Source organism: Lutra lutra, chromosome 1 (assembly GCF_902655055.1).
Source record: "Lutra lutra chromosome 1, mLutLut1.2, whole genome shotgun sequence".
NCBI classification, from domain to species: domain Eukaryota; kingdom Metazoa; phylum Chordata; class Mammalia; order Carnivora; family Mustelidae; genus Lutra; species Lutra lutra.
In genome coordinates, this window is record NC_062278.1 from 210,473,295 (window position 1) to 210,497,804 (window position 24,510).

General features: G+C 52.5%; 1 protein-coding gene across 1 annotated transcript in view; it reads left to right on the forward strand.

Moving 5' to 3' along the window:
• The first annotated feature begins 23,994 nt into the window (after window positions 1–23,994).
• CPAMD8 (C3 and PZP like alpha-2-macroglobulin domain containing 8) overlaps window positions 23,995–24,510 on the forward strand; it is a 70,975-nt gene continuing 70,459 nt past the window's right edge. Inside the window, 1 exon segment of the mRNA XM_047698661.1 lies at window positions 23,995–24,257. Within this exon segment, the coding sequence (XP_047554617.1) occupies window positions 24,028–24,257 (230 nt within the window). The 5' untranslated portion in view covers window positions 23,995–24,027.

Below are 24,510 nucleotides of genomic sequence, written 5' to 3' on the forward strand. Positions count from 1 at the left end.
TTTGACAGAGAGAGAGAGCGCAAGTAGGCAGAGAGGCAGGCAGAGAGAGAGGGGGAAGCAGGCTCCCCGCTGAGCAGAGAGCCCAACATAGGGCTTGATCCTAGGACCCTGAGATCATGACCTGAGCTGAAGGCTGAGGATCAACCCACTGAGCCACCCAGGCGCCCCGCTGATGTGTTTTCTTATAGGGGCACTAATCACATTCGTGAGGCTCCACCATCGGGACCTAATCACTTCCTAAAGGCCCTACCTCTTCATACTGTCACATGGGGGATTTAAATTTCAACCCGTGAATTGCTGGGGGGGGGAGGGGGGACACAAACATGCAGGCCATAGCAAATATCTCTTCCGATCTTTTGTGTTTCTAAAGATTCCACATATAAGTGAGATGGTACAGTATTTGTCTTTCTCTGTCTGACCTGGTTCACTTAGCATAAAGCCCTCAGGGTCCATCTGCGTTGTCACAATTGGCAAGGTTTCCTTTTTTGTAGCTGAATAATATTCCATTATATATATAATCATATATAATAATAAATAATATACATACATGTATATACCATGATTACATATATAGATGCATGTGTGTATACGTCACATTTCTTTATCTGTTCGTCGGTCCCTTTATCTGTTCGTCGGTCCATGAACACTGAGGTTGTTTCCATGTCTTGGCTATTGTAAATACTACTGCAATGAACGTGAAGAAGCAGTGACCTTTTCGAGTTAGTGATTTTGTTTCCTTTGGGTAAATGCCCAGAAGTGGGATTGCTGGATTGTATGGATGCTCCTTTTTGAATTTTTTGAGGAACCTCCATATTGTTCTGTGGCTGTACCCATGGACATTCCCACTGGCAAGGCTCAAAATGGCCACAGCGAAACAAATGAATCGCTGAAGTAGTATTTAGCAAAAATTTATTGTCATGCACCGAAAAGAGGGCTTGCAAGCCAGGAGCGCTCAAACCAGAACATGGGATGTATTTGCTGAGAAAGCAGTGATGGTTGATTCTTCCTGATGACTGGTTACAATATTACAGTTTTCAGGGGTTGTACCAGCCTCGGGAAACAGTTCAAGTTTGGCTTGTCACTTCCAGAGGCACAAGCCCAATGATGCACGTCGAGTTAGCCTTGCAAAGTGAGCTAAATTAAGCTTTGCTCCATGGCTAAACTGGTTCTGTCTCAGGGAAGCTTCAAGGCCGGTCTCTGCCCTTGATTTTAACGCTGTGAACAGAGCACAGAGCTTCCCTTTTCTCTGCATCCTTGCCAACACTTGTTATTTCTTATCTTTTTGATAGTGTGCTTTTGGTTTGCATTTCCCAGCTGATGAGCGACATTGAGCATCTTTGCATGACTTTGTCCGTGTTTAAATTGTGTTGTCCTTTTATTATTGAGTCAAAAGACTTCTTTACATATTCTGGATAGAAATCCTTGACCGGGCATGTGATTTGCAAATATTTTCTGCCTTCCGTGGGTTGTCTTTTGATCTTCTTGCTGGTGTCCTTTGAAGTGCAAAGGTTTTAAATTTGGGGAAGTCTGGTTTCCTATAATCTATGTGATTGATACCATCTGGGGCATGTAGGGTGCGTTCGAAATACAGGGATCCATCTAGTGGAGATGCCAAGGAGACTTTATTATATAGGCTGGAACGACACTGGCCTAGAATGGCCACCGAGCAGGGCTGGGTGGCCCCCTCTGTCTGTCCTGAGACAGACAGACTCTAAGCGTCCTCCGGCCATCAAAGGGCCACCTCCTCTGAATATGTCAGGAAAGAAACGCTTTAGCTGTCACACTTTCCAGTTCCATTGTGGTGGTGGTGGTGGGGGGTGTGCTGCTCTAGGCTCTGGGTTCTCTCAGGAGTCCCCAGTGAGCTGTCCCCAAAGTATGACTATTGGGGACAGGCAGGACAGGTCACACACAGGAGTGAAACTCCTTGACCACCACTTGGAGTCCGTGAGCCCGTCCGGATTCCTCCGTTGCCTCCCATCATGATTACCGGGCTCCAGCTTGGGCTTCCGAGGCACGGACTCAAAGAAAAGGCTGCCGCCTATACCAGAGCCTGGGGGTGTTTCTGGGAGGGGCAGTACGGAGGGGGGCAGTGCTCTGCTCTCTGCACAGCCTCTGTTCATTTCAGGCCGTGGTCCTCAACCAGAATGGTTCTCCACCATAACCCCAGGGGGATATGGGTGGCGTGCAGGGAATTTTGGGTCGTCGTAGCTCTGGGATAGGGGAGGCTGCTGGCACTCAATGGGTCAGCCCAGAGGTACCTCCCAACATCCTGTAATGCACAGGACGGCCCCCAGCCACCACCTGCAAAGAATGATCCCGGATGTCCATAGTACCCAGCTTGGGAACTGCTGATTTAAGCTAATTCTGGCCGAGCGAAGCCCAGTTATTCGTGGGTATCAGGAGTCATGATGAAGGCTGTAATTGGAACCTCTAGTCAGCATAGCGGGGACTGAAGCAGGTGGAGGAGATGAGACCCAAGGGAAGAAGACACAAAGGTGCAGCCTTGAGATCACTTGGGCCTCAGATTGTCCCAGGTACCCAGGCTGGGAGGTGAGACAGAATCTCCGTTCCCTGCAAAGTCCTTCTCGGCTGGGTGACTGGCAGTTAGGAGATGAACAGGGGGCCCAGCGGGAGGGGAGCACAGCACCCCCGAGGGGCCACTGCCCAGCCAAGTCTTCATAGCAATAAAATCAGGGCACTGTACAGAGGGGTCTTCCACAGCCTTGGCCTCTAGCTCCCGGGAGCCTTCCATCATTCGGTCCCATTCTCTGCTGGAGATTCTCCTGGAGGACTCTAGGGGGCAGCAAGTCCCCAGCTTGCAGGCGTCCACGGTTATTGGCCATCTGGCCAGTTCATCACCCATCAATTCAGATGAAATGGTTAGTGTCTTTGCATGCTTTGGGAAAAAAAATCAATGCTTACAGATTATATTAATATGTCTTAGATCTTAGTGGGCTTCTTTGGACAGACCTATTGCAGAAAATTGAGATAATCAAGGGAAGAGTTCTCAGTCATCCAGAACTGTCCCAGTCAGATCGGCACGATGCACATTTTGGAGCATATAATTCCGATTGAATTTCAGACAAAAACAGAGTGGAAGTGGAAATATTTGTACCCGCCTCTCCTCTCAAAAAAAAGACTCCTTTTGTCTGTAATATCATGGGCATCTTTTTGTATCAATACCCTTGAACGACCTCACTCTTAAAGGCATAGTGTGCCTTATTTTGCATTTTGGGGCTGCACGGTGTCGTCCGGGGTAAGATGTGAGCCCCAGCCCTCTCTTGGAGCCCGTCAGCTGAGCGTTCTTGTTGGTCTCCTGGCCCTGCCTGGTCTGTCCAGCTCTGTAATGTGGAACATTCGAGAGCACTGGTTCACTGCAGTGGAGTTCTGATACCGGGGTTGTAAATCTTCATGGAAAACTCCCCATTGTGATACTAGGTCTGTTTGGAGCACCACCAGGAAGGGAGATAAAAACCAAGATTTGTCTAAAGAATGGATAAGGCTCAGGCACCCAGTCTTCAGGAAGAATGTGCTTGGGGCCTATGTGGGGTGAACGGCAGCCCCCCCCCCAAAGTTACATCCACACCCTGACACCTGGAACCTGTGACTGTGACCTGATCTGGAAAAGGGTCTCTGTGGATATAGTTAGGTGAGGGATCTCGAGATGAGATCATCCCGGGTTATCTGCGTGCACCCTAAATCTGATGCCAGGGGTCCCTGAAGGAGAGGCAGAGAGATTTGAGATGGAGAGAAGTCTACATGGAGGCGGAGGTGGAGAACAGGGTGTTAGGGTCCCAAGCCAAGGATGCCGGGAGCCCCTTGAGCTGGGAGAGGCCAGGAAGGACCCTTCCCTAGAGTCTTCCGGGGCAGCATAGCCCTGCTGACACCTTGCTTTCACACTTGTTGATGTCTAGAACTGTGAGAGAGTAAGTTTTATTGTGTTAAGTTGTCAATCTGTGGTTATTTGTTGCAACGGTCCTCAGAATCCACTACAGGATCCAGTTGGAGACACAGAGGGACTTCCGTGGGAAAGGGAGGGTGCCGTGACCTTGGCCATGCTGCTCAGCCACCTCCTAGGGACTCCGCTGACCCCGTTGTGGAGGGGGTCAGATTTGCGGGGAGGGGCGGCAGCGAATCCTCTGGCTTAAGATTGTTCAGTGAATTTGAACAGGAAGCAGTTTTCAACCCCCTCCCCAGGCTGCCTCGATTCAGGGACAGGAGCTGTGGCCATCATTGCGGGCCTTGGGATGAAGCAGGAGCTACGGGGAAGAAATAGACCCCACCTGTAAGAATGCCCCAACCTGACCAGTTGGAGTTGGAGGCAGGTTGTTATCGGGACAGGGTGGAGTGACAGATGTCATTGCTCTCTGGATCTGCCGGTCTCACCTCCCATAACTCAGATTCAGACACTCCTTCCTGAGCACTTGCCTTGGGGTGGGGGAGCAAGGGGGGGTGGAATCGGCTGCAGCAGGCAAATGGCAGGCCCCACTTGACCCCGAGGAAGGGCAGTGGACGTGGCCCGTGGTCAGGGACCGTGGAGCCGACGCTTGGCCGTGACCATGGGATAAATGTTGCCGTCCCCCTGGACCACACATTCGTCCCGGACACACAGGACGTCAAGAAGCCGGCTTCTCTGCACAAGCATCCGGTCTGGTTTTTGTTTTGTTTTCCTTTACTGAATGCAGCGTGATGGACTTTACACATAACATTTTATTTTATTATTATTTGTTTTAAATATTTTATTTATTTACTTGACAGACAGAGATCACAAGCAGGCAGAGAGGCAGGCAGAGAGAGAGAGGAGGAAGCAGGCTCCCCGCTGAGCAGAGAGCCCGATGCGGGGCTCGATCCCAGGACCCTGGGATCATGACCTGAGCCAAAGGCAGAGACTTTAACCCACTGAGCCACCCAGGTACCCCCATTTTATTTATCATTTTTACCGTTTAAGCTCACGGTTAGATGGCATGGATGCATTCGCAAGATTGTGTAACCATCACTACGATCTGCGCCCTCAATTTTTCATCATTCCCGCTATAAACTCCCTGCTCAGTAAACAATAGCCCCCCTTCCCCTCTTCTCCCAAACCCCGGTAGCCTCTCTTCTACCTTCTCTCTGACTCTATGCATCTGCCTGTTCCAGGGAATGTGCATTAAGTAGAATCAGGCAGTGTGGTCCTTCTCTGGTTGACTGAAACGTAGCTTATGAGCGAACAAATGAACCGTAAACGGTGGAGTTGCTAAGTCACATGGGAGCCCCCACTGCCCGCAAGGCCTGGGTTCCCTCCCTTCCTCCCCGTGCCTGTTTCCATGGTGCAGTCCCCTCTGTCCCCCACCCCGCCCCCCACTCCACGGCCCCCAGGCTGGGCCTCATCTCCTGTGAAGAAGCCCTTCCAGCCCTACTGTGTCTCCGGCCCACATTCCTGGCTTCACTGGCTAATTGGAACTGATTGGGTTCCAGAGAGTTCCGGAAGCCCCCCTCAGTGATCGGAGAGACCCCCCAGGGTCCCAAGGATTTGCTCAGTGAACTGCTGACCCTGAACAATTAAGAGCATTTGCTGGGATTGTGAGCAGACGCTGCAGACCAGACCTCAGGCCCGGCACCCTCTCTATGGACCCAGACTGCCTTTGGCTTTGTGAACCCAGCATCCAGCTCATCCCCCTTCCCAAAGGACCCAGGCCCTTGTCTATCTTTTGTTGTTGTTGTTGTTGTTTTGTTTTTTTGGTTTTGTTTTGTTTTTTAAGATTTTTATTTATTTTTGCGAGAGAGTGCATGAGCAAGGGGGAGGGGCACAGAGAGAAGCAGACTCCCTGCTGAGCAAGGAGCCCAATGTGGGACTCGATCCCAGGACCCTGAATCATGACCTGAGCCAAAAGCAGACACTTAACCGACTGAACCCCCGGGGTTGGCCCCCCTGAGCCAACCAGGAACACTTCTGTTCCTGGTTGAACTGTGTTTCCCCTCCATCTTTTGTCTTTCTCTGTGTTTTTTTTCCTCCTCCCTGTCCTGAATCACTAGGTTCCGGTTCACAGCTGCCTGAAAGATCCATTTAATTTTCCTTTCACCATTGAACATTTTAGCAAAATCAGACTTCCCGAGAGTACCGTATTCTCCCAGCCTTGGGTCTCCCTCTAGCTCCTGGGTGCACCCTGCTGCTAAGTACATGGCCAGCTGGGACCCTGGGGAAACTGTGTTTGCAACCGAAGCCTGTTCTGTATCCTGAGTCAGGCAGGTTAACTCACCTGACAGGGGGTGGCTGGGAGGTACAGAAGAGACATCAGCTGGGGCAGGATGAGTGGGTATGGTGGCCTGGCACACACAGTCCTCAGCTGTCCCCACAGGCAGGCCAGCGCCTTTCCTCTCTTGCTGCCCTTTGAGGAGGCCACGCTTCTGTTCCTGGTTGAACTGTGCTTCCCCCCGACACACATACCCCAACCGAAAGACATGTGGGAATTCTAACCCCCAATACCTCCCAGTGCGACCTCATTTGGGAAGAGGGTCTTTCGGATTTCACCAGGTTAAAATGAGGTCATTAGGGTGGGCCTTAATCCAGTATGACCAGTGTCCTTATAAAAAGGGGAGATTTGATGGGATATCTGGGTGGCTCAGTTGGTTAAGCGTCTGCCTTCTGCTGGGATCATGATCCCAGGGTCCTGGGATCAAGCCCTGTTTTCTCTCTCTCTCTCTCTGACAAATCAATAAAATCTTTTAAAGTGGGGGGGAGTATGAACACAGAGATATGCACAGAGGGAAGACAGTGTGAAGGGATGGAGAGAGAAGAAGACGGAGGCAGAGATTGGGGTCATGTGGCACAAGCTGGGGAACGCTGGAGCCCCCAGGAGCTGCAGGAATGCCAGGAAGAACCCTCCCCTAGATCTTTAGAAGGAGCACGGCCCTGCCAACACCTTGATTCTGGACTTCTGGCCTCCAGAACTGCAGGACAATGAATTCTTATTGTTTTATTTATTTATTTTTAAAGATTTAATTTTTTTTTTTTTTAATTTGAGAAAGAAAGAGAGAGAGCATGTATGAGCAGGGGGAGCAGCAGAGGGAGAGGGAGAAACAGGGTCCCCGCTGAGCAGGGAGCCTGCGATGGAGCTCGATGCCAGGACCCCGGGATCATGACCTGATCAGAAGGCAGACGCTTAACCCGTTGAGCCACCCAGGCACACTGAATTCTTACTGTTTTATGCTCCCCAGTGTGTGGTAATTTATGCAGCGGCCCCAGGATGCTCAAAGAATAGGTAAAAGCCAAATGCATCCGAAGTAGCTGACCTGGAATGTCTCACTAAGAAGGTGGTGAGGAGGTTTGCCATGAGGGTATCCAGCTGAAGTGTGTTCCAGGCAGAGGAAACAGCCAGTGCAAAGGCCCTGAGGCAAGAGTGCCTGGGTGGGATGGGGAACTTCCGGGAGTTCTGGAGAAGAGGAGTGAGTTCTCTGTCATCTGTTTGACAGGCCAGGGGCTGGAAGTCCTCTGGGGGCTGTGTCATCTAGGCAGTGATGTTGGGGTTCACCTGAGCAGGACAGCGGAGGTGGAGAGAAATGGGCACATTCTAGAAACTTCTTTTCAGACAGAGGCAGCACGACTACAGCTTTTGTCCAGCTCTTCGGTTTCCATACAAAAATAGAATTATCATCTTCAGATTGTGTGGTGTGACCAGGAGATGGCAAACTATAGCTTCCAGGCTAAATCCCACCTGCAGGCTGTTTGTGTAAAGTTTTATTGGCACACAGCTACACTCATTCACTGATGCACTGCGGCCGCTATCGTTCTCCAGTGGCAGCATTGAGTCGTGAATTTCCTGTGCAGGCAGACCTCATCGTGCTTCACTCATGGAGCTCTGCAGATCTTGTGTTTTTTACAGATTGAAGGTTGGTGGCATCAAGAAAGTCGTCAGAGCTCTTTCTCCAAAAGTATTCACTCATTTTCTATCTGGCTGTCACATTTTGGTAATTCTCACAATATTTCAAACTTTTTCATTATTATTATTATTGGTTGTGGTAATCTGTGATTGGTGATTGCGACTCACTGAGAGCTCAGGTACGGTTAACATTTTTTAGCAGAAAGTGTTTTTAAACTTAGGTATGTGCATTGTTTTTTAGACGTAATGGTGTTACACACTTGACAGATTACAGTATGGCATAAATATAACTTTTATATCCCCCAGGAAACCAAAAAATTAGTTTGCAGGTGGGCACGGAACCCGTAGTATTTCTGAGTGTACCCGTATCTTTCTGTTTAAGGACCTCAAAACCTCTCACCTTGATCCCTGACACACTATACATGATACATAGTACATTTCGATACATTCCATAAAACAAAACAGGATTTCAGTCACCCTAACTGCTGACCATCACCCCCAGCCCATAGTCAAAAGTCTACTGATAAAATTTGTTTTCCCAAAGACTTAACTGCAGGTAGCTTCCTTATGACCAAAAGCCTTACCGATAACATACACAGCCAATTAACTCATATTTTGAATGTTATATGTATCATATTCTGTATTTTTTAAAAGACTTTATTTATTTATTTGACAGAGATCACAAGTAGGCAGAGAGGTGGGCAGAGAGAGAGGGGGAAGCAGGCTCCCTGCTGAGCAGAAAGCCCGATATGGGGCTCGACCCCAGGACCCTAGGATCATGACTTGAGCCTAAGGCAGAGGCTGTAACCCACTGAGCCACCCAGGTGCGCTATACTCTGTATTTTTTTTTAAAGATTTTATTTATTTATTTGACAGAGATCACAAGTAGGCAGAAGGGCAGGCAGAGAGAGAGGAGGAAGCAGGCTCCCTGATGAGCAGAGAACCGGATGCGGGGCTCGATCCCAGGACCCTGAGACCATGACCTGAGCTGAAGGCAGAGGCATTAACCCACTGAGCCACCCAGGTGCCCCCCTACTCTGTATTTTTTAAAAAAAGATTTTATTTATTTATTTTAGAGAGGGAGAGAGAGTGAGAATGCGAGCAGGGGGGTGGTACAGAGGGAGAGGGAGAGAGAGACCCTCAAGCAGACCCCACTCTGAACCACAGAGCCTGACCTGGGGCTTGATCTCACGACCCTGAGATCCAGTGGTCAGATGCTCAACCGACTGAACCACCCAGGCATTCCTGTAGTTATTCTGTATTCTTACAATGAAGTCAGCAACAAAAAAAGAAAATGTTTTTAAGAAAATCATAAAGAGGGGAAAATACATTTACGGGCCTATACTGTATGGGTTGACCCACCCATTTGAAATACACATTGTTCAAGGTCAACCATACAGATTGTTCTGCACGTTGTTCTTTCATTTAACAATCTGTCCGATGTCTTTCCTTGTCAGCATATCTGACCCCCGTTTGTTCTTTTTATCAACTACCTGCTGTCTCATCCTGTGGACATCCTGTGGACCTTGTTGACTTAGTCCTTCTGCCTTCCTGGTGAATATTTAAGGTCCCTCCAAGATTTTGCGGTCGTCCCCATCCCATTGCAGCGTGGTATGCGGGCGTTCATTAAGTGCATTTGGTCTTTTCCCCTTTTTTTGACTGATTAAAAGTGACTCATGTGTGTTCCTGATGAAAAGGGCCCTGGGGCTCATCCGCCCCCCTCCCCCAACGCCTGGCTTTGCTCCCTCCACGACCGGCCTGGGACCCGTTCCCAAACAGCTCACTCAGCAGATGTTTGATGATTTCAGAAAGCGAGAGGGTCGCAGGTCACGTCCGTCAGTTCCGTGCAGAACGCCCCCCAGGACTGCACCCGCCTTGTGGCCTGGCCCAGCTGAGGCGGGAGCCTTGCCAACATCGTGACCACACGGGTATCTATCTTAATTGTCTCTTCAATCACTTCCATAGCGGGTTAGCTCAACTTACAAACTCAATAAATATGTTCCTGTCGGCACCATGCTTTTCCCGGGAGAACTGAAAGCTGCTGGCCGCTGGGTCCGGGGCCTGCCCTGGCTACGGGCCAGCAATCCTGAGGTCACACGGCAGCATCCGATCCACAGCAGCCTCCCTGAGCTCCTGGGAGAAGAGCAGGGACCCCAGGCCTTTGGGATCCACGTCCTAGTCTGTCCCATCTGCAGATAGGGTGTCGGGGCTGAACAGGGAGGGTGGAGATGTGGAGTTCCAAGGGGACCGGAGCAGTGGCCGAGCCAAAGTGCTTTGCCATTACTCTTCAATTATGAAGCGGAATCAGACATTTCTTGGAGAGCTTTGAAGACATTTTAGACAAAAAGGCGTGTGAAATGACACGGTATCCCTTGTATAGAAAGACAGACCTTTCTATGCTCTCCTTTCTAAACGCCCATGACCACCTAGCTGGAGGGAAGACACATGGTGGGGGGAAGATAGGTGGAATGCAGCCTGGTCTCCTGATCGCTTTCCTGTAATTTTCCTTCACCCCCATGAACGTCTCGGCATCTCAGGTCTCCGTGGGTCTCCCTGATAACGAGGCAGGCAGATGAGATGTGAGTGCTGGAGCCTGAAGGCCCTATTTCCAAATAAGGTCACGTTCGCCCGTTCTGGCGCAGAGATTAGGACCTGGACATAGTATTTTTGGAGGGACACCCTTCAACTCACTACAGAGGCCGAGCTCTTTCTTCCCTGATCTTAACAGCGCTCAACTTTTTACTGACAAAACTTACGTAACGGCAAGTGAAACCATTGTGATATTATAAAACAGACCGTTTTTGGATTATTAATGGTAAATGGTTTTTTTCTTGGAGATTTGATTCTTAGAGGAAGTGTCGTAGATTTAAATTGGGAACTCAGGGGTCCCCTGGCTGGCTCCTTCAGATGAGCATGCGACTCTTGATCTCGGGGTTGTGAGTTCAAGCCCCACATCAGGTTCAGAGATGACTGAAAGAAATAAACTTCATAAAAAAATAAATTAGAGGGGCACCTGGGTGGCTCAGCGGGTTAAGCCACTGCCTTCGGCTCAGGTCATGATCTCAGGGTCCTGGGATCGAGCCCCACATCGGGCTCTCTGCTCAGCAGGGAGCCTGCTTCCTCCTCTCTCTCTGCCTGCCTCTCTGCCTACTTGTGATCTCTCTCTGTCAAATAAATAAATAAAATCTTTAAAAAAAAATAAATTAGATTGGGAACCCAGTTATACTCTCCCAGTAAACAATTGGTGGATGACTTAAATTGTTTATGAGATGTAAAATGTAGCCAGAGCGCTAATACCAATAGAGGTTTAACATTTTTTAAAAGAATTTATTTATTTATTTGAGAGAGAGAGAGAAAGAGAGAAAGAGAGGCCACAGAGGAGAGTGAGAGGGAGAAGCAGACTCCCTGCTGAGAAGGGAGCCCTACGTGGGGCTTGATCCCATGACCCTGAGATCATGACCTGAGCTAAACACAGATGCTTAACCGCCCCAATTTTTTTGAGATCCAGGCAACCCCCAATTTTTTTGAGATCCTCATAGATTAGTGCATTAAAAAGCAGCTTTTTTTCTTTTCTTCTTTCTTTCTCTATTCCTTCCTTCCTTTCTTTGTTGAGAAGATTTAAGTTGGGGCCAAGTTCTTTGCCTGGTGCAGTGCCAAGGCTGCCATGTTGGGGAACCCCAGAGGTGCAGGGCAGCTGACAGCCCCCTGTCCCCCTGTCCAGGAGAGAACCAGCCACGCAAAGGCTGCTGGGAGCAGTGTTCCAGGCTGAGAGAGCAAGGCCAGGGCCAGAAGAGCAGAGTGTGGCTGGAGGACGTGGGCAAAGGGGGGGCTGTGGTGGGATCCCGGCTCTGTCCCTGGGCAGCCAGTGTCTCTGGGATGCAGCCTCCTTGGCTGAGGACTGGAGACAACAGCCCTCCTTGCAGAAGGTGGTTCGGAGGGGAAAAAAGGCCATCGTTCACTCCTAGTGAGTGGTGCTCACGAGGCAAAGGCCAGCCACTGTTGTTACTGTGGTTTTATTGTTGGTCTGTTTCATGTCAGGGACTCAGGGACGCTTTCCTGTCCTCAGCAGAGCGACAGGTGGCTCTCTCCACCAGTTTGTCACGCTGCGAAGAGGGCCTCAGGAATGAGCCTTGAAACATCGTGCTGAGTGAGGGAAGCCAGTCCCCAAAGGCCACACAATCAGTGGGATCCCACTGACATGAGACGTCCAGAATAGAACAATCCAGAGAGACAGAAAGCAGATGGGCGGGGAAGGGAGTGGGTGGGAGGAGGTGCTTGCTCACAGGGACAGGGTCTCCTTTCGGAGTGATAGAAATATTCTAGAATTAGCTTACAGCTCTGTAAATACATTAAAGGTGGTTGAATTGTACATTTTAAATGGATAAAATTTACGGGAAGTAAATGATATCTTGATAAACTATAAAAAAAAAAAAGGAAAAAGGAAAGGAAAGAGTGCCACAGGAGAGGTGGAGGGTGGTGAGGCCTGGAGGCTAAAGCCCGTTGGAGACAAGATGATGAGAGATGGGCAGGGGAGGTGGGAATGACAGCCCCGGCTCCCCGGGCAGCAGAGGCTGAGCACCCAGGGTGGGCTGGGACGGAAGCCTGGGGAGCCGGCATGGCAAGGAAGCCTTGGAAGGTTTGCATGGCAACATCTCCTGCAACACCCCCACCCCCTCCTGGGAGCTGGTTCCTCCAGCTCCCAGGCTACCTGGCTCCTGGTGTCACACCTGGGGGGCCTTGTCCCCCCACCTTCCCCCACACTGAATACATCTTGGGTTTAGAGCTGACCTTGCATGTCCAGTTCTAGTCCCCATTGGTCCCCTTGAGGTGAGTTCTGCCATCACAGGTTCTAGAACTCTCCTGTTTACACTGATCTTCCTTAACGTCAGGAGGGCTGGGCCGGTGTGGTCCGTCTCTGAGCACCTGGTTCACTGGCCTAGTGGGTGGTGTCCGAGACAGCTGATGAGAGATGAAGAAGCAGTCACCTCAACTGAGGGCTGTCAGCACCTGCCCACCTGACCCAGGGAACCTTGTCCCTTGTCCACGCCAACTGGGTCAGAACCGCCATTGGCCAGGTGGCTGTCTTTGGGCTCTGTCCCCTGCAGAGGTAGTCTCCTGCGGGGCTGGGTGAGTCCACTTGCAGGGAGTCAAGGATGCCCAGAGCCGCTGGCAGCCTGAGTTTCCTCCTGGCCCAGGGTGTGTCCAGAACATTCCTGGCACTGAGCTGGCACATTTCCCAGGACAGAAGTGGCCAACGGAGCCGAGTCGGGCCAGGGCGTTTACTGTGGACCTTTAATTTCCAGCCTGTTTGCCCAGAAGGCAGAGCCAACCAGGGCGCCCATTTGGGGGTGAATTGTGTGGCCTTCAATTTTCTCCTCCACCCAACCCCAGAACTGACCTCAGTGCCACCAGAGGCTGGTCCCTGCTCTCCTCTCTCCGAAGCCTCAAAGAATGCATGTTCGGCACTCGTGGCAACTTAAGGGACACATGAAGGTGCCCGGAGGTTTCTGACTCCCAGCCGTGCCCTGGTGTTGGTGAGAAGGGCTGCTGCTGGGGACACCTCAGCTCAGGTCATGATGCCGGGGTCCTGGGATTGGGTCCCGCGCTGGGCTCCCTGCTCAGTGGGGAGCCTGCTTCTCCCTCTCCCTCTGCTGCTCTCCCTGCTTGTGCTCTCTCTCTCTCTCTCTCAAATAAATAAAATCTTTTTAAAAATTATGTTCTGTTTTTATAAACAGATTTATTGAGGCTAGCTAGCTTACAATAAATTGCACATATCTGTACCAAGTATTGGATTAGCTAGGTTTTAGCCTATGTTCTTGCCTGTGAAATCATCCCCACAGTGAGACCGTGAACACAGCTGACACCCTCAGAAAGTTTCCTGGGTCCGAAAAGAAAATGTCCGTTTCCCGTATTGCACTTTTTTTTTTTTTTTTTTTTTTAAAGATTTTATTATTCACTTGACAGAGAGAGAGATGACAAGTAGGCAGAGAGGCAGGCAGAGAGAGAGAGGGGGAAGCAGACTCCCCACCAAGCGGAGAGCCGGATGTGGGGCTCGATCCCAGGACCCTGGGATCATGACCTGAGCCGAAGGCAGAGGATTTAACCCACTGAGCCACCCAGGCGCCCCCCGTATTGCACTTTTGACACCAAAAGTGGGTTTTCCACCCCTGAGGAATTCTGACACCACCTGGAATTAGCACAGACCTCACAGGTGAGGGCCTTTGTCCCACGAGACTGCCTCCACTTCTGATGCAAGTCACAAGGCCGGGTCTCCAGGACTTCTGATAGACTGGCTACAAATAGGGGGGGTTCCTATGACGCCACCTTTGGATGCCATAATTTGCTAGAACTGCTCACAGAACTCAGGAAAGTGCTTTACTTCCTGTTACCACTTTGTGATCAAGGATCGCACTCAGGAACAGCCAGAGGAAAAGATGCATGGGGCATGTATGTGGGAAGGGACTTGGATCTCCATGTCCACCCCTCGCCTTCGCCAACCTTGGCATCTCCATGTCTTCAGCAAGCCGGAAGCTCTTTGAGCCCCCTACTTTGTGTTTGTTTTTTTTTTTATTTTTATTTTTATTTTTTTTTTAAAGTTTTTATTTATTTATTTGACAGAGAGAGATCACAAGTAGAAAGAGAGGCAGGCAGAGAGAGAGAGAGAGAGAGGGAGAGGGAAGCAGGCTCCCCGCCGAGCAGAGAGCCCGACGCGGGACTCGATCCCAGGACCCTGAGATCATGACCCGAGCCGAAGGCAGCGGCTTAACCCACTGAGCCACCCAGGCGCCCCCTACTTTGTGTTTTTTACAGAGGCTTCAAGCTGTAGTCACGACTGATGAAATCACTGGTCATCGGTGATTGAGTATCTGTCTTCAGCCCCTCTCCCGACTCTTCGGAATCACATCACATGGTGGCTTCCCCGACAAGCAGCCCCCATCCATAGTCACCCCGTTAACAGAAAGTCAGGTGTGGTTGGAAGGGGCCCGTTATGAATAACAAAAGATGCTCCTATTTCAGAAACCAGGGACAGAAAGTCGATACTACAGACAATGCTCCTATCACTCATCACATAGAAAATGACAAAGGTGTTCGGAGTCTGAGCCAGGAACCCAGAACAAAGACCAAGTATGGTTTCTTGTTATTTTACAATAACAAGAACAATAGCAGGACCCTTTCTCATCCCTTCTGCCTGCTCCTCACTCTCTTTCTCAAGCAGCCACTGATCTGCTTTGGGCCACTCTAGATTAATTTGTATTTTCTAGAATTTTCTGTAAGTGGAACAGTACAGTGAGTACTCTTTTTATCTTCTTTTGCTTCGCTTCATTGTTTTGAGATCCATCCTCGTTTCTGCCCCATCAATATTTCTTTCTTTTTCATTGCTTCGTGGTGGTATTTCATTGGGGGAACGTGATTCCTTTCTAGCAAATGCATTCTGCATATCAGACCCTGTCCCAGCGAGTTTAATCTCCAAAATCAGTTTTAATCCCCAAATTGGTCTGCAAGGAACTGTTGTGATCTCCACTTTGTAATTGGGACAGTGAAACAGCTCAGAGATGTCAAGCAACCTCTCACACGTCATACAGCTCGTAAATGTTAGAGTCAGAATTTGAACTTGCACATGGCTCCAAAATTAAGTTGCCCACTGGACCGCACTGCCCTGTGCAGTGGTCCTTCTGAGATCCGGGCCACTCTGGATGTCCTGGGCTCCTCAGCAGCAAGATGCGTTTTCCTTTCTTCTCTTTTTTTTTTCTTTTATTGAGGTGACATTCACATACCGTAAAGTTAACCATTGTAAAGGGGACAATTCAGTGGCATTTAGTATATTCAAGATGTTGGGCAACTATACCTGCATCTGGTTATGGAACATTTTTACCACCCCTAAAAGAAACCCCACCCCTGAGATGCCTGAGTGGCTCAGGTCATGATCCTGGGGTCCTGGGATTGAGCCCCACCTCAGGCTCCTTGCTCGGTGAGAAGCCTGCCTCTCCTCCCTCTGCCTGCTGCTCCCACTGCTCATTCTCTCTGTCTCTCTCTCTGGCAAATGAGTAAAAAAAAAAAGAAAGAAAAGAAAAAAAAAGATACCCCATACCCGTTAACAGTCACTCCTCATTCCTCCTTGAGTCCTGAAAGTAACCAGCAATTAGATTTCCAGTGTGACCCCCCCCCCCACTCTGATCTGTCCCTGTTGCATAGGCTAAGGGGTGGTGTGCCTGCCAGCCCTTCTCTGGCAGGGCGCCCAGTGTTGGAGGGCAGTGGAAGAAGGTTCTCAGGCTCTGTGCATCAGGTCTCAAAACCCCTGCCCCTCTCATGACGGGAGCTAGAGAGGAAATCCCAGGTCTTACCCTACAATTTCCACTTCCCAATGATTCCCCATGTCCGCAGTGGCACGCTGGCCAGGAGCCACGCTGCTGCTGGGCACACACCAGCACTGTCCCCCACGCCCTGTCCGGGTTCATATGATGCTGAACATCTCAGCGAGATGCTCCCCAAGGGGACAAGCAGAGCCTGTGACTCTGGCATTCAGGGGCCGGTGGGGGCCAGTGCGGGGGAGCAAGAGGCTGGGGATGTATATGGGGGGAGCTGCTCCAAGCACAGGGATCTGGAGCAGGATGGACTTGCCAGCTCCAAACTTCCAAAGCAAATTCAACAGCTCGCACTTGGCCTTCAAGTTGCTGCCCAAGAGGTACGTAGGGCCCGGGTGTGGCCACAGCGCCAGACTCTCCCAGCCAGCCACGCTCCTGCTGAAGAGTGCATGCCCGGGGCTTCTCTCTCTTGAGCAACAGCTTTAATGAGATATACTGCACCTATCCTATGATTCATCCTTTCAAAGGGTCCAATTCACTGGTTTTTTAAGTATATTCACAGAGTTGTGCAACCACCGTGACACCGTGTGTCACCACAGTCCTTTCTAGAACATTTCTATCACCCCCGCAGGAGACCCCGTCCCCATCAGAGTCACTCCTCACCTTCCGGCCCCAGCTCCTGGCAACCACTCATCTTCCTGTCGCTGTGGATGGGCCCTGTTCTTGATCCTTCATGTAAATGGAATCATCCACTGTTTATCTATCTGGATCTGGCTTCTTTCTCACAGCGTGATGATTTCGAGATTCAGGGCTCTGTTCCTCTTATGGCTAATATTACGTGGCACGGATGGACCACATTTTGTTTATTCATTCATGTGCTGATGGACATTTGCATTGCTTCTGCCTTTTGGCGATCGTGGCTAGTGCTGCTGTGAACATGTGTGTACAATCTGTCTGAACACCTGCTTTCAATCCTCTGGGTATAAGCCTAACACTGCAGTTGCTGGGTCTCCCGTGCAAAGTCTGAAGGAACTCGAAGCAACCGCTTTCTCCTTTTCTGAGGTTATTATAAAGGCAATAATGAAGATCTTACTCTCTGTCCAAAGCCAATTAGTGTTGTCACGTAAAGCACAGGGCATCCTGTCAAATGTGAATCCCGCATAAGGAACAAGTACATTTATATTTAGTGTCAGTATATCCCGAATATTGAATGGGATATACTTTTACTAAAAAAAAAAAAAAAAAATTTTTTTTTTTGGCCACTTATGTGAGATTCAAATGTAAGTATATTTTTATTTGCTAACTCTGGCAAACCTACACCTAATTTATGTCTTTTCTCTGCTGAAAACATTGTTATTTAGCCCCATGCTTACCTACCATCTTTCTGTCTTTTGTGTACATACCCCAAAATGGAGTTGCCAGGTCATATGGTAAGTCTAAGTTTAGCTTCTCAAGGAGCCACCAGACTGTTTTCCGTTTATATTTCCACCAATTTACATTTCCACCAGCAGAGCACACATTCTTCCACATTCTCACCAAAACTTGTGGCTGGTTGGTTAATTAGTTAATTAATTAATAGCTGCTTCAAGTTTATTTTCCACTTGGCGTGAGACACACGGTTCCAGGGCGTCAGGAAGGCTTGGGTGGGGCTTGGATAGTAAAATTCTTTTTTGGCGTTTGGCTATTTTGATATAAAAGAGCCCAACCTCTTCTTCGTGCTGCCGCCTGCCTTGTCTGGGGCGGGGGGTCTCTGAAGAGCCCAGTGCCTCCTGAAGCCTGGGGGTGGCCAATCAGGATGGGGGTCCCCGTGTTGGCTTTGCCAGGCTGGCCATCAGGCTGCTTCTTCATAGCTTCTAGAGAGGCAAGGCCCAGGGGATGGTGTTGCTGGAGGCCTGGGAGGATGCCCATCATTCTGGGGACTCTAACACTGCAGCCATGTATGGGAGAGTAGGTTTCCCGAAAAAGAAGCCCACCAGTGACCCGGGTGGGCCTTGGGGAGACCGGGGTGGTGAGGCATGGCTTCCCCAGGGTACTCTGCACTTCCGCTGGAGCTGTTCCTAGAAACAGATAATGGTAATGGCCATGGGTGGTCGTGAGCATGTGGCTGGAGGGGACTGCTGCCATGCCCTTGCTTGTTGGCTGCTGGAAATTTCCACGGCGACCCCTCGTGGGCCTCGGGGCATGATCACAGGTAGCGGGGACGGGATGTGAGGCCATGGGGTCCATTTGCAGGGGAAACCACCAAAGTCTGATCAGCGATGGAAGCAAGCACGGAGTGCTCAGACACGGAGACACCGGCTTGGCTGTTCACGGTCTATTTTAAAAAACAAGAAGAAACTGGTGTAATATGTATGAAGTGATACCTCATTATGGGGTAACGATTAGGGATGAGCATCTTTTGTGCGCTTGCTGGCCATCTGTGTGACTTCTTTGGAGAAACCTCTGTTCAGATCCTTGGCCCATTCTGGAGTTGGGTTGTTTGCTTTTTATTGTTGTTGGGCTCCGGGTACTCTTTACATATCGTGAGTCTCAATCTTTTATCAGATACATGATTTGCACATATGTTCTCCCGTTCTGTGGTTTGTCTATAATTCACCCGTTTATGCTAATTTGTTACAGCAGCCACAGGAAACTCATATGGTGCTCTTCATCCCCTGCCCCTGGCTGGCCCGGAACATACGTGTGATGCATGCATAGGCACACACGTGCACACACCCCACCCCAAGTGTTTTGGTTGTTGCTGGGGAGGGTGAATGCTCGATCTTCTCTGTGGGCAGCAGGGAGACAGCTGGGTGATCTCAGCCCGGATTCTTCCTGATCTGTGAGGGCGCCTTGGAAGGTGCTTTCCTGCTCCACAGACATTCCCAGCAGCCTTGGCACCTTGCTTCTGAGCAGCTTCTCCCACCCGCTCTCTGCGTGCATCTTTTCTAAACACCTGGGAGTCCTAGAGAAGATGCTGAGGTTGGGGCACGCAGCAAGGGGTGTGGGTGAACGCACCTGGGTTTATTGTCTCGACTCCTTCTTTGCTCTAGTGGTTCTGGTCACCCAGATCAAGGCATAGCCTCGTAGCCTCGCTGGAGGCCAGGGCTCCAGGGGATCAGGTGGTGCTGTGGGCAGGCACGCCCCTAGAGGCTGAGGCTCCCCTGGGTCAGTGTGGAGTGGAGGCTGTGACTGGTCTGCACGTAGCTGGCTGCAGGCTTGGAGGTAAAGCCCGTGGTTCCCTGGCCCATGGTGGGGCAGTAAGATGGTAGACTCCCAAGGTGGCCAAAGAGAAAAAGAAGACAGGCCAAGCAAAGAGCTGAAGGCAGAGCAACCAGTCAGTGTCATGACCCCTTTGGCAAGAAGAAGGGCCCCCATGCCAGCTCTTAAGTCTGCTGTAATCCTGACTCTCCCCAGTAAAACCACTTAGTCCAGCCAAAAAAGACGGTATTGAAGTGGGCTCCCTGCACCCCTCCCAGGTTTGGGGAAAACCAAGAAGACTTCCTGGCCATTTTCTTGAGTGAGAGCACGTAAGGCCGGCTGAGGAAGCTCCCCCACGCTTACTCTGAACCCCAAGCCTTGGGAGTGGGCTCACGGGGGCAGCCTGGAGAGACCTCTGGTCCTCTGCAGAGCCCCCAACCCCTGGTCCTCATATCTCCGGGCAGAGAGCACATGAGGTACAGGAATTCTCCCCACCTGGTCTGGAGCCCCCTTCCCCGGGCAGCAGGAAGTGAAAGTGCCCGGGTCTTGTCGAAATGGCCTTCCTGCACCCTTTCCCTGGCTGCGGTGCCCCATTTTCCCTGCTTTGGGGGGAATCGAACACGGCACCTCCTTCCTTCCTCAGTGTGTCCCTCATTCCCTGGATAAACACGGAGGCTGCTTCCTGGTTATTCACCACCCCTAACAAGGCTGCTGTCAAAGTTCTTCACCGGATGCCTTGGCATCTGTGTCCTTCCAGTAGGGTCAGAGATCACACGCAGTATGAGTGTGGGGAGTGTGGCCAGTGGCCCCCAGGTCAGATGTCACTGCGGTGCCCTCCTGGGCGGCCCCACAGGTGCTTCTGCTCACAGGAACACCCTGTTCCTGCTCTGGCTTCGGGGTCCCCGCTGTGCTGGACTGAAACCCTGTACCTTGTGGGTGATGTGTCTGCATGTCTGCCTTCCCGCGCCAAGTCCAGACTCTGACCCCTCAGTAGGTCTAGGAGCTGGCTGGCTCCGCGGGAGAACAAAATGCTTCTCAAGAATAGGACCATCTCCCTTGGCCGCCGACCCAGACCCGGCCGCTATGCAGCTCATCTCCAGCCTAGGAGACGTTTAATGGTCTCCTGGTGGGACACACCCGGCCAGCTCTACCTTAACAGGATGTTCCTAAAAATGACCACACTTGGCAAAGTGGCGCCATCCACAGGGCTTATGGGGAAAATGAGGTCAGGGCACAACTCACAAGCTGTCATTGACACATTAGAAAAAGAGGCACCTACTAAAAATAGAAGGACTGCTTGCTGTACATACGTTAAGTGGCTTCAAAGGACATGACTTCTACAGCAAATAATACAGCACTTGACCTTTGGAAGAGACTTGAGGTCCACAGGTGGACATGGAGTGGGGAGGTTGTAGCCAGGTTTCCAGATGAGGCCCGGCATGGTAGCTCCTAAGAGCTGAGGGAGCCCGGAGATGTTGGGGGTGGGGGGGTATGGTGGGAGGTGGGGGTTTGTGTATTCCCAGGCAACTCGGGTCAGCTGGGCACAGTTTTCTGCATTCATCCAGCATTGCCTCTGGGCAAAACCCTGCATAAGCAACATGACATTCAATCACATCATGCTCAAATCCATCTCAGACGTATCTATCACGTTGGAACAAATTTGCGCTTTCAAAGCAAATGAAAGCAGAATTAATGGGACTCCCCCTCCCACCTCCTGCCAGCTTGAAGCTACCAGCCGGAAGTCACTAAAGGTGATGGTGGGAGGGGTGTGGAGTATTAGAGTCTCTTCACCATCAGAGACGAGAGTCAGTGATATCCCCAGGAGCACAGAGAACAGTAAGACACAAGGAAGTGAGGAAGCAATCACTTTAGAGTACTTACACCTTTTATTTTATTTTTTAATACTTTATTTGTCAGAGAGAGCACAAGCAGGGGAAGAGGTGGGAAGAGGGAGAAGCAGACTCCCCGCTGAGCAGAGATTCCCAATGCGGGACTCGATCCCTGGACTCCAGGATCATGACCTGAGCTGAAGGCAGTCGCTTAACCAACTGAGCCACCCAGGCGTCCTTAATATCCTATACTTAATTGCAAGTTTGTACAACTCAGGGTTTAGCAATGGCCCTATGAGACAAGGGCTCACACGTTTCCTAGATATGGATCAACCATCTCTTCCCCAGTGCCCCAGGGCAGCTGGTATGGAGCACTTACTTAGAGCCAGGGATCTCGTGTCCAGCAGCAAATGGGGCTTACAACCCAAGGGAGACAGATGGGAAGCAAGTGCCCCTGGGATAATACAGCTGTGCCCCTGTGTTGAGCACCAGAGGGTCAGACTGGGTGATGAGGGCATGGCGATGTCTGGCTGCCTCCTACTCACCCCATTCGTGAAGGAGGGATCTCCTGCCCTGAACAGTTTGAGATGGCCGAACATTTGACACCCAACACCGGTCTGGTGAGGCAGACGGCAGCTAGTCCCGTATACTCACAGCCCTGGGCTGGGGGAGGACCCAGCTGGTCACCCAAGGCCACATGGGGGGGTTGCACTTGGGAGGGGAGTGAAACGCGGGAGGCTGTGGGAGGCAGACTTTGTAGTAAGGGGGCGGTGCCCCTGGTTCCCAAGGGAGGATGTGATCAGCTTATTTGAAAGAGAGGAGCTGAGATCTGCTAGGCCCAGGACTGGTGGGGCGTAACAGGTCAGGCCAACAGACTCTTGGTCAGATTCTTCTGCCAAGTGGAGGGCGTAGCTGGCGGGACAGGGGGAGCTCACAGTGAGGCCTCTGGGGACCTGGAAGGGCAGCGTGTCAAATCTGAGGTCTTATGACAGTGGCGGTCAGGGAAGGAAGGGCCGTGGGGCAGCCTTATGACTCCAGGAGGAAGACCATCCCAGGCAGAGGGGAGAGCTGGCATCTCGGTGGTGGTGGTGGAGGGTGGCTGTCTGTGGAGGCCAGCATGGCCAGAGCCCAGAGGAGCAGGGAGCAACTGGCTTCAAGGCTGGAGGACAGGACCCAGTTTATGGAAGGGCAAGGGTGGGGGTGGGGGGTGCTGGAGGCTGGGCAGGACAGACCGGTATTAGGGAGGTTATGCTAGAAGGCCCTGCCTGGTGGGGGAGCGGGCTGAGGTCAGAGGCCTGCACCTCTTCCTGGTCTCAGCACCCTGTTGCGCCTCTGCCCCTCCTTCCACCCAGGCTCCTGCAGGGCCCGGCCCACATCTGCTAGGCAAGCCCTGTCGGCCCTTGGGTCCCCACAGCTGGCCCAGAGCTTGGCCTAAAGCCACGAGAGGGCTGATGGAGAGGCCACCTAAATGACCCAGGGCGCCAGGGAGCAGGGAGGTTCAAAGGAAGCTTCTAGGAGTAGCAGGAATTAGCCAAAGGAAAAGGGCAGAAGAGCAGAGTTTGGCGGGTCAGTGCGCAGCCTTTAAGAAGCTGGGGTGAGACTGAGCCATCATGGCAGCTTCCGGGCAGCCTGGAATTTGGACTTGGTCCCAGTGAATAGGGATCCCCGAAGATTTGGGGCAGGAGGGAAGTGTTAGGAGGGCCCTGGTAGCTGGAATGGTCTTCCTAGAGGGCCCCCCCATGGTGCCAGTGGGGGGTGTGTGATGGTGGAAGGAGGGGGAGGAGAGGTGGATATGATATAGAAAGGAGGTGCACCCCCCTCCCCAGAGGGACCTATGACAAAGGGCCCATTGCTCAGTTGGGGACACTCTGAGAAGCCCAATCCTGCTGTGTGCAGGGGAAAGGGAGGCCTGGAGAGGGAAAGGCCTGGCCGAGGGCGTTTGTGGACAGTGGCAGGGGTGCGGAGAGGGTACTAGTGAGGACTGGCAGCCAGGGGCCCAGGGGCAGCCGTGCATCTGGAAGATTCACCCCTTGACCGGCCCGTCTACCCAGAGGGCTCCCCTCCTGACGCCATGTACACTGCACAGGTCGCCGGGCCCTGGCTGGGGTGGGCGCCCTGCCGGGTTGTGCGGGTAGAGGGGTGAAGGCAGCACAGATGCAGCAGCCACCGGGGCGGCGGGGGCGGGGCGAGTCCTCAGAGGGGGCCTTCCGGGGGCGACTGGGGAGGAGGCTGGAGAGGAGACAGGGGAGGGCCGGTGAGGCGGCAGCCCCGAGAAGAAGTGGGTCCCAGGAGGATGACGACCTGGGCAAAGAGGAGCGCGGAGGCTGGGGGCAGAAGGAAAGGACAGCTAGGGTCCGAGGAACGGGGAGAAACTGGGCCTGGTTTGGGGGTGGGTCCAGGGTGGGGTCAGGCCCGGGAAGGGGGCGGGGTGAGTCCGGAGAGAGTCCTTGGAGGCGCCGAGTCCCGAGAAGGGAACGGGGGTAGGTCGGGGTCCGGAAAGGGGGCGGGGCGGGCGGCCTGGTCCGGAGGATAGGAGGGGAGCAGTGCCGGGAGTGGGCGGGGGGAATAGGGGCCCGGCAGGGTCGGAGGAGCCGGGAGGGCGTGGGCAGGGTCTGGGGGTGATCCGCCCAGGGGTCCGGGAAGGGGGCGGGGCGGGCGGCCCGGCTGGGGTTGGGGGAAAGTGCTTGGAGGGGATGAGTCCGGGGAGAAGCGCGGGGCGGGGCGGGCGGGGCCGGGAGGGGGCAAGCGGGGCGGAGCGGGCCGGGGAGGGGGCGGGGCGGGCCCGAGTACAAGGCGGGTCCGGGGAGGGGGCTGGTCCGGGGCTGCCCCAGCTCGGCCGGCCGCGGAGCGGGGCGCATGGCGCCGAGCGCACGGCGCGGGGGCTGCGAACAAAGGGCCCCCGGCGGCTCAGGGGGCACCGCCGCGCTCGAACCCCGACCCTGGCCCAGCCCCAGCCCGGCTCCCTCCCTGGGCGCGGGGCCCCCGCGGAGCCGAAAAATGTGGGGCGCCCTGCTGGTCCCTCTGCTGTGGCGCCTGCTTCTGCTGCTGTCGCCACGGGACGGCGTGTGCGCTGCGCCTCAGGCCCCGTGAGTTGCTCTGGGCGACGGAGGAGGTTGGCTGTCTTCTCGGGGAGGGGGTCCCGGGGATTCGCGCAGAGAGGTGCAGCGACCTGGCCAAGGCTACACAGCCTCCGCGCCGGGCGGGACCTAGAGTCGTGTCCCCTGATTCCCAGGGGTCGGACCGGGAAGGGGGCACTGCGAGCCTTCAGAGGTGGCCACACGGAGGTACAGGGAGTCCCCACAGCTAAGGCTGCGAGGCCAGCGCCTCCTCCTCATTCAC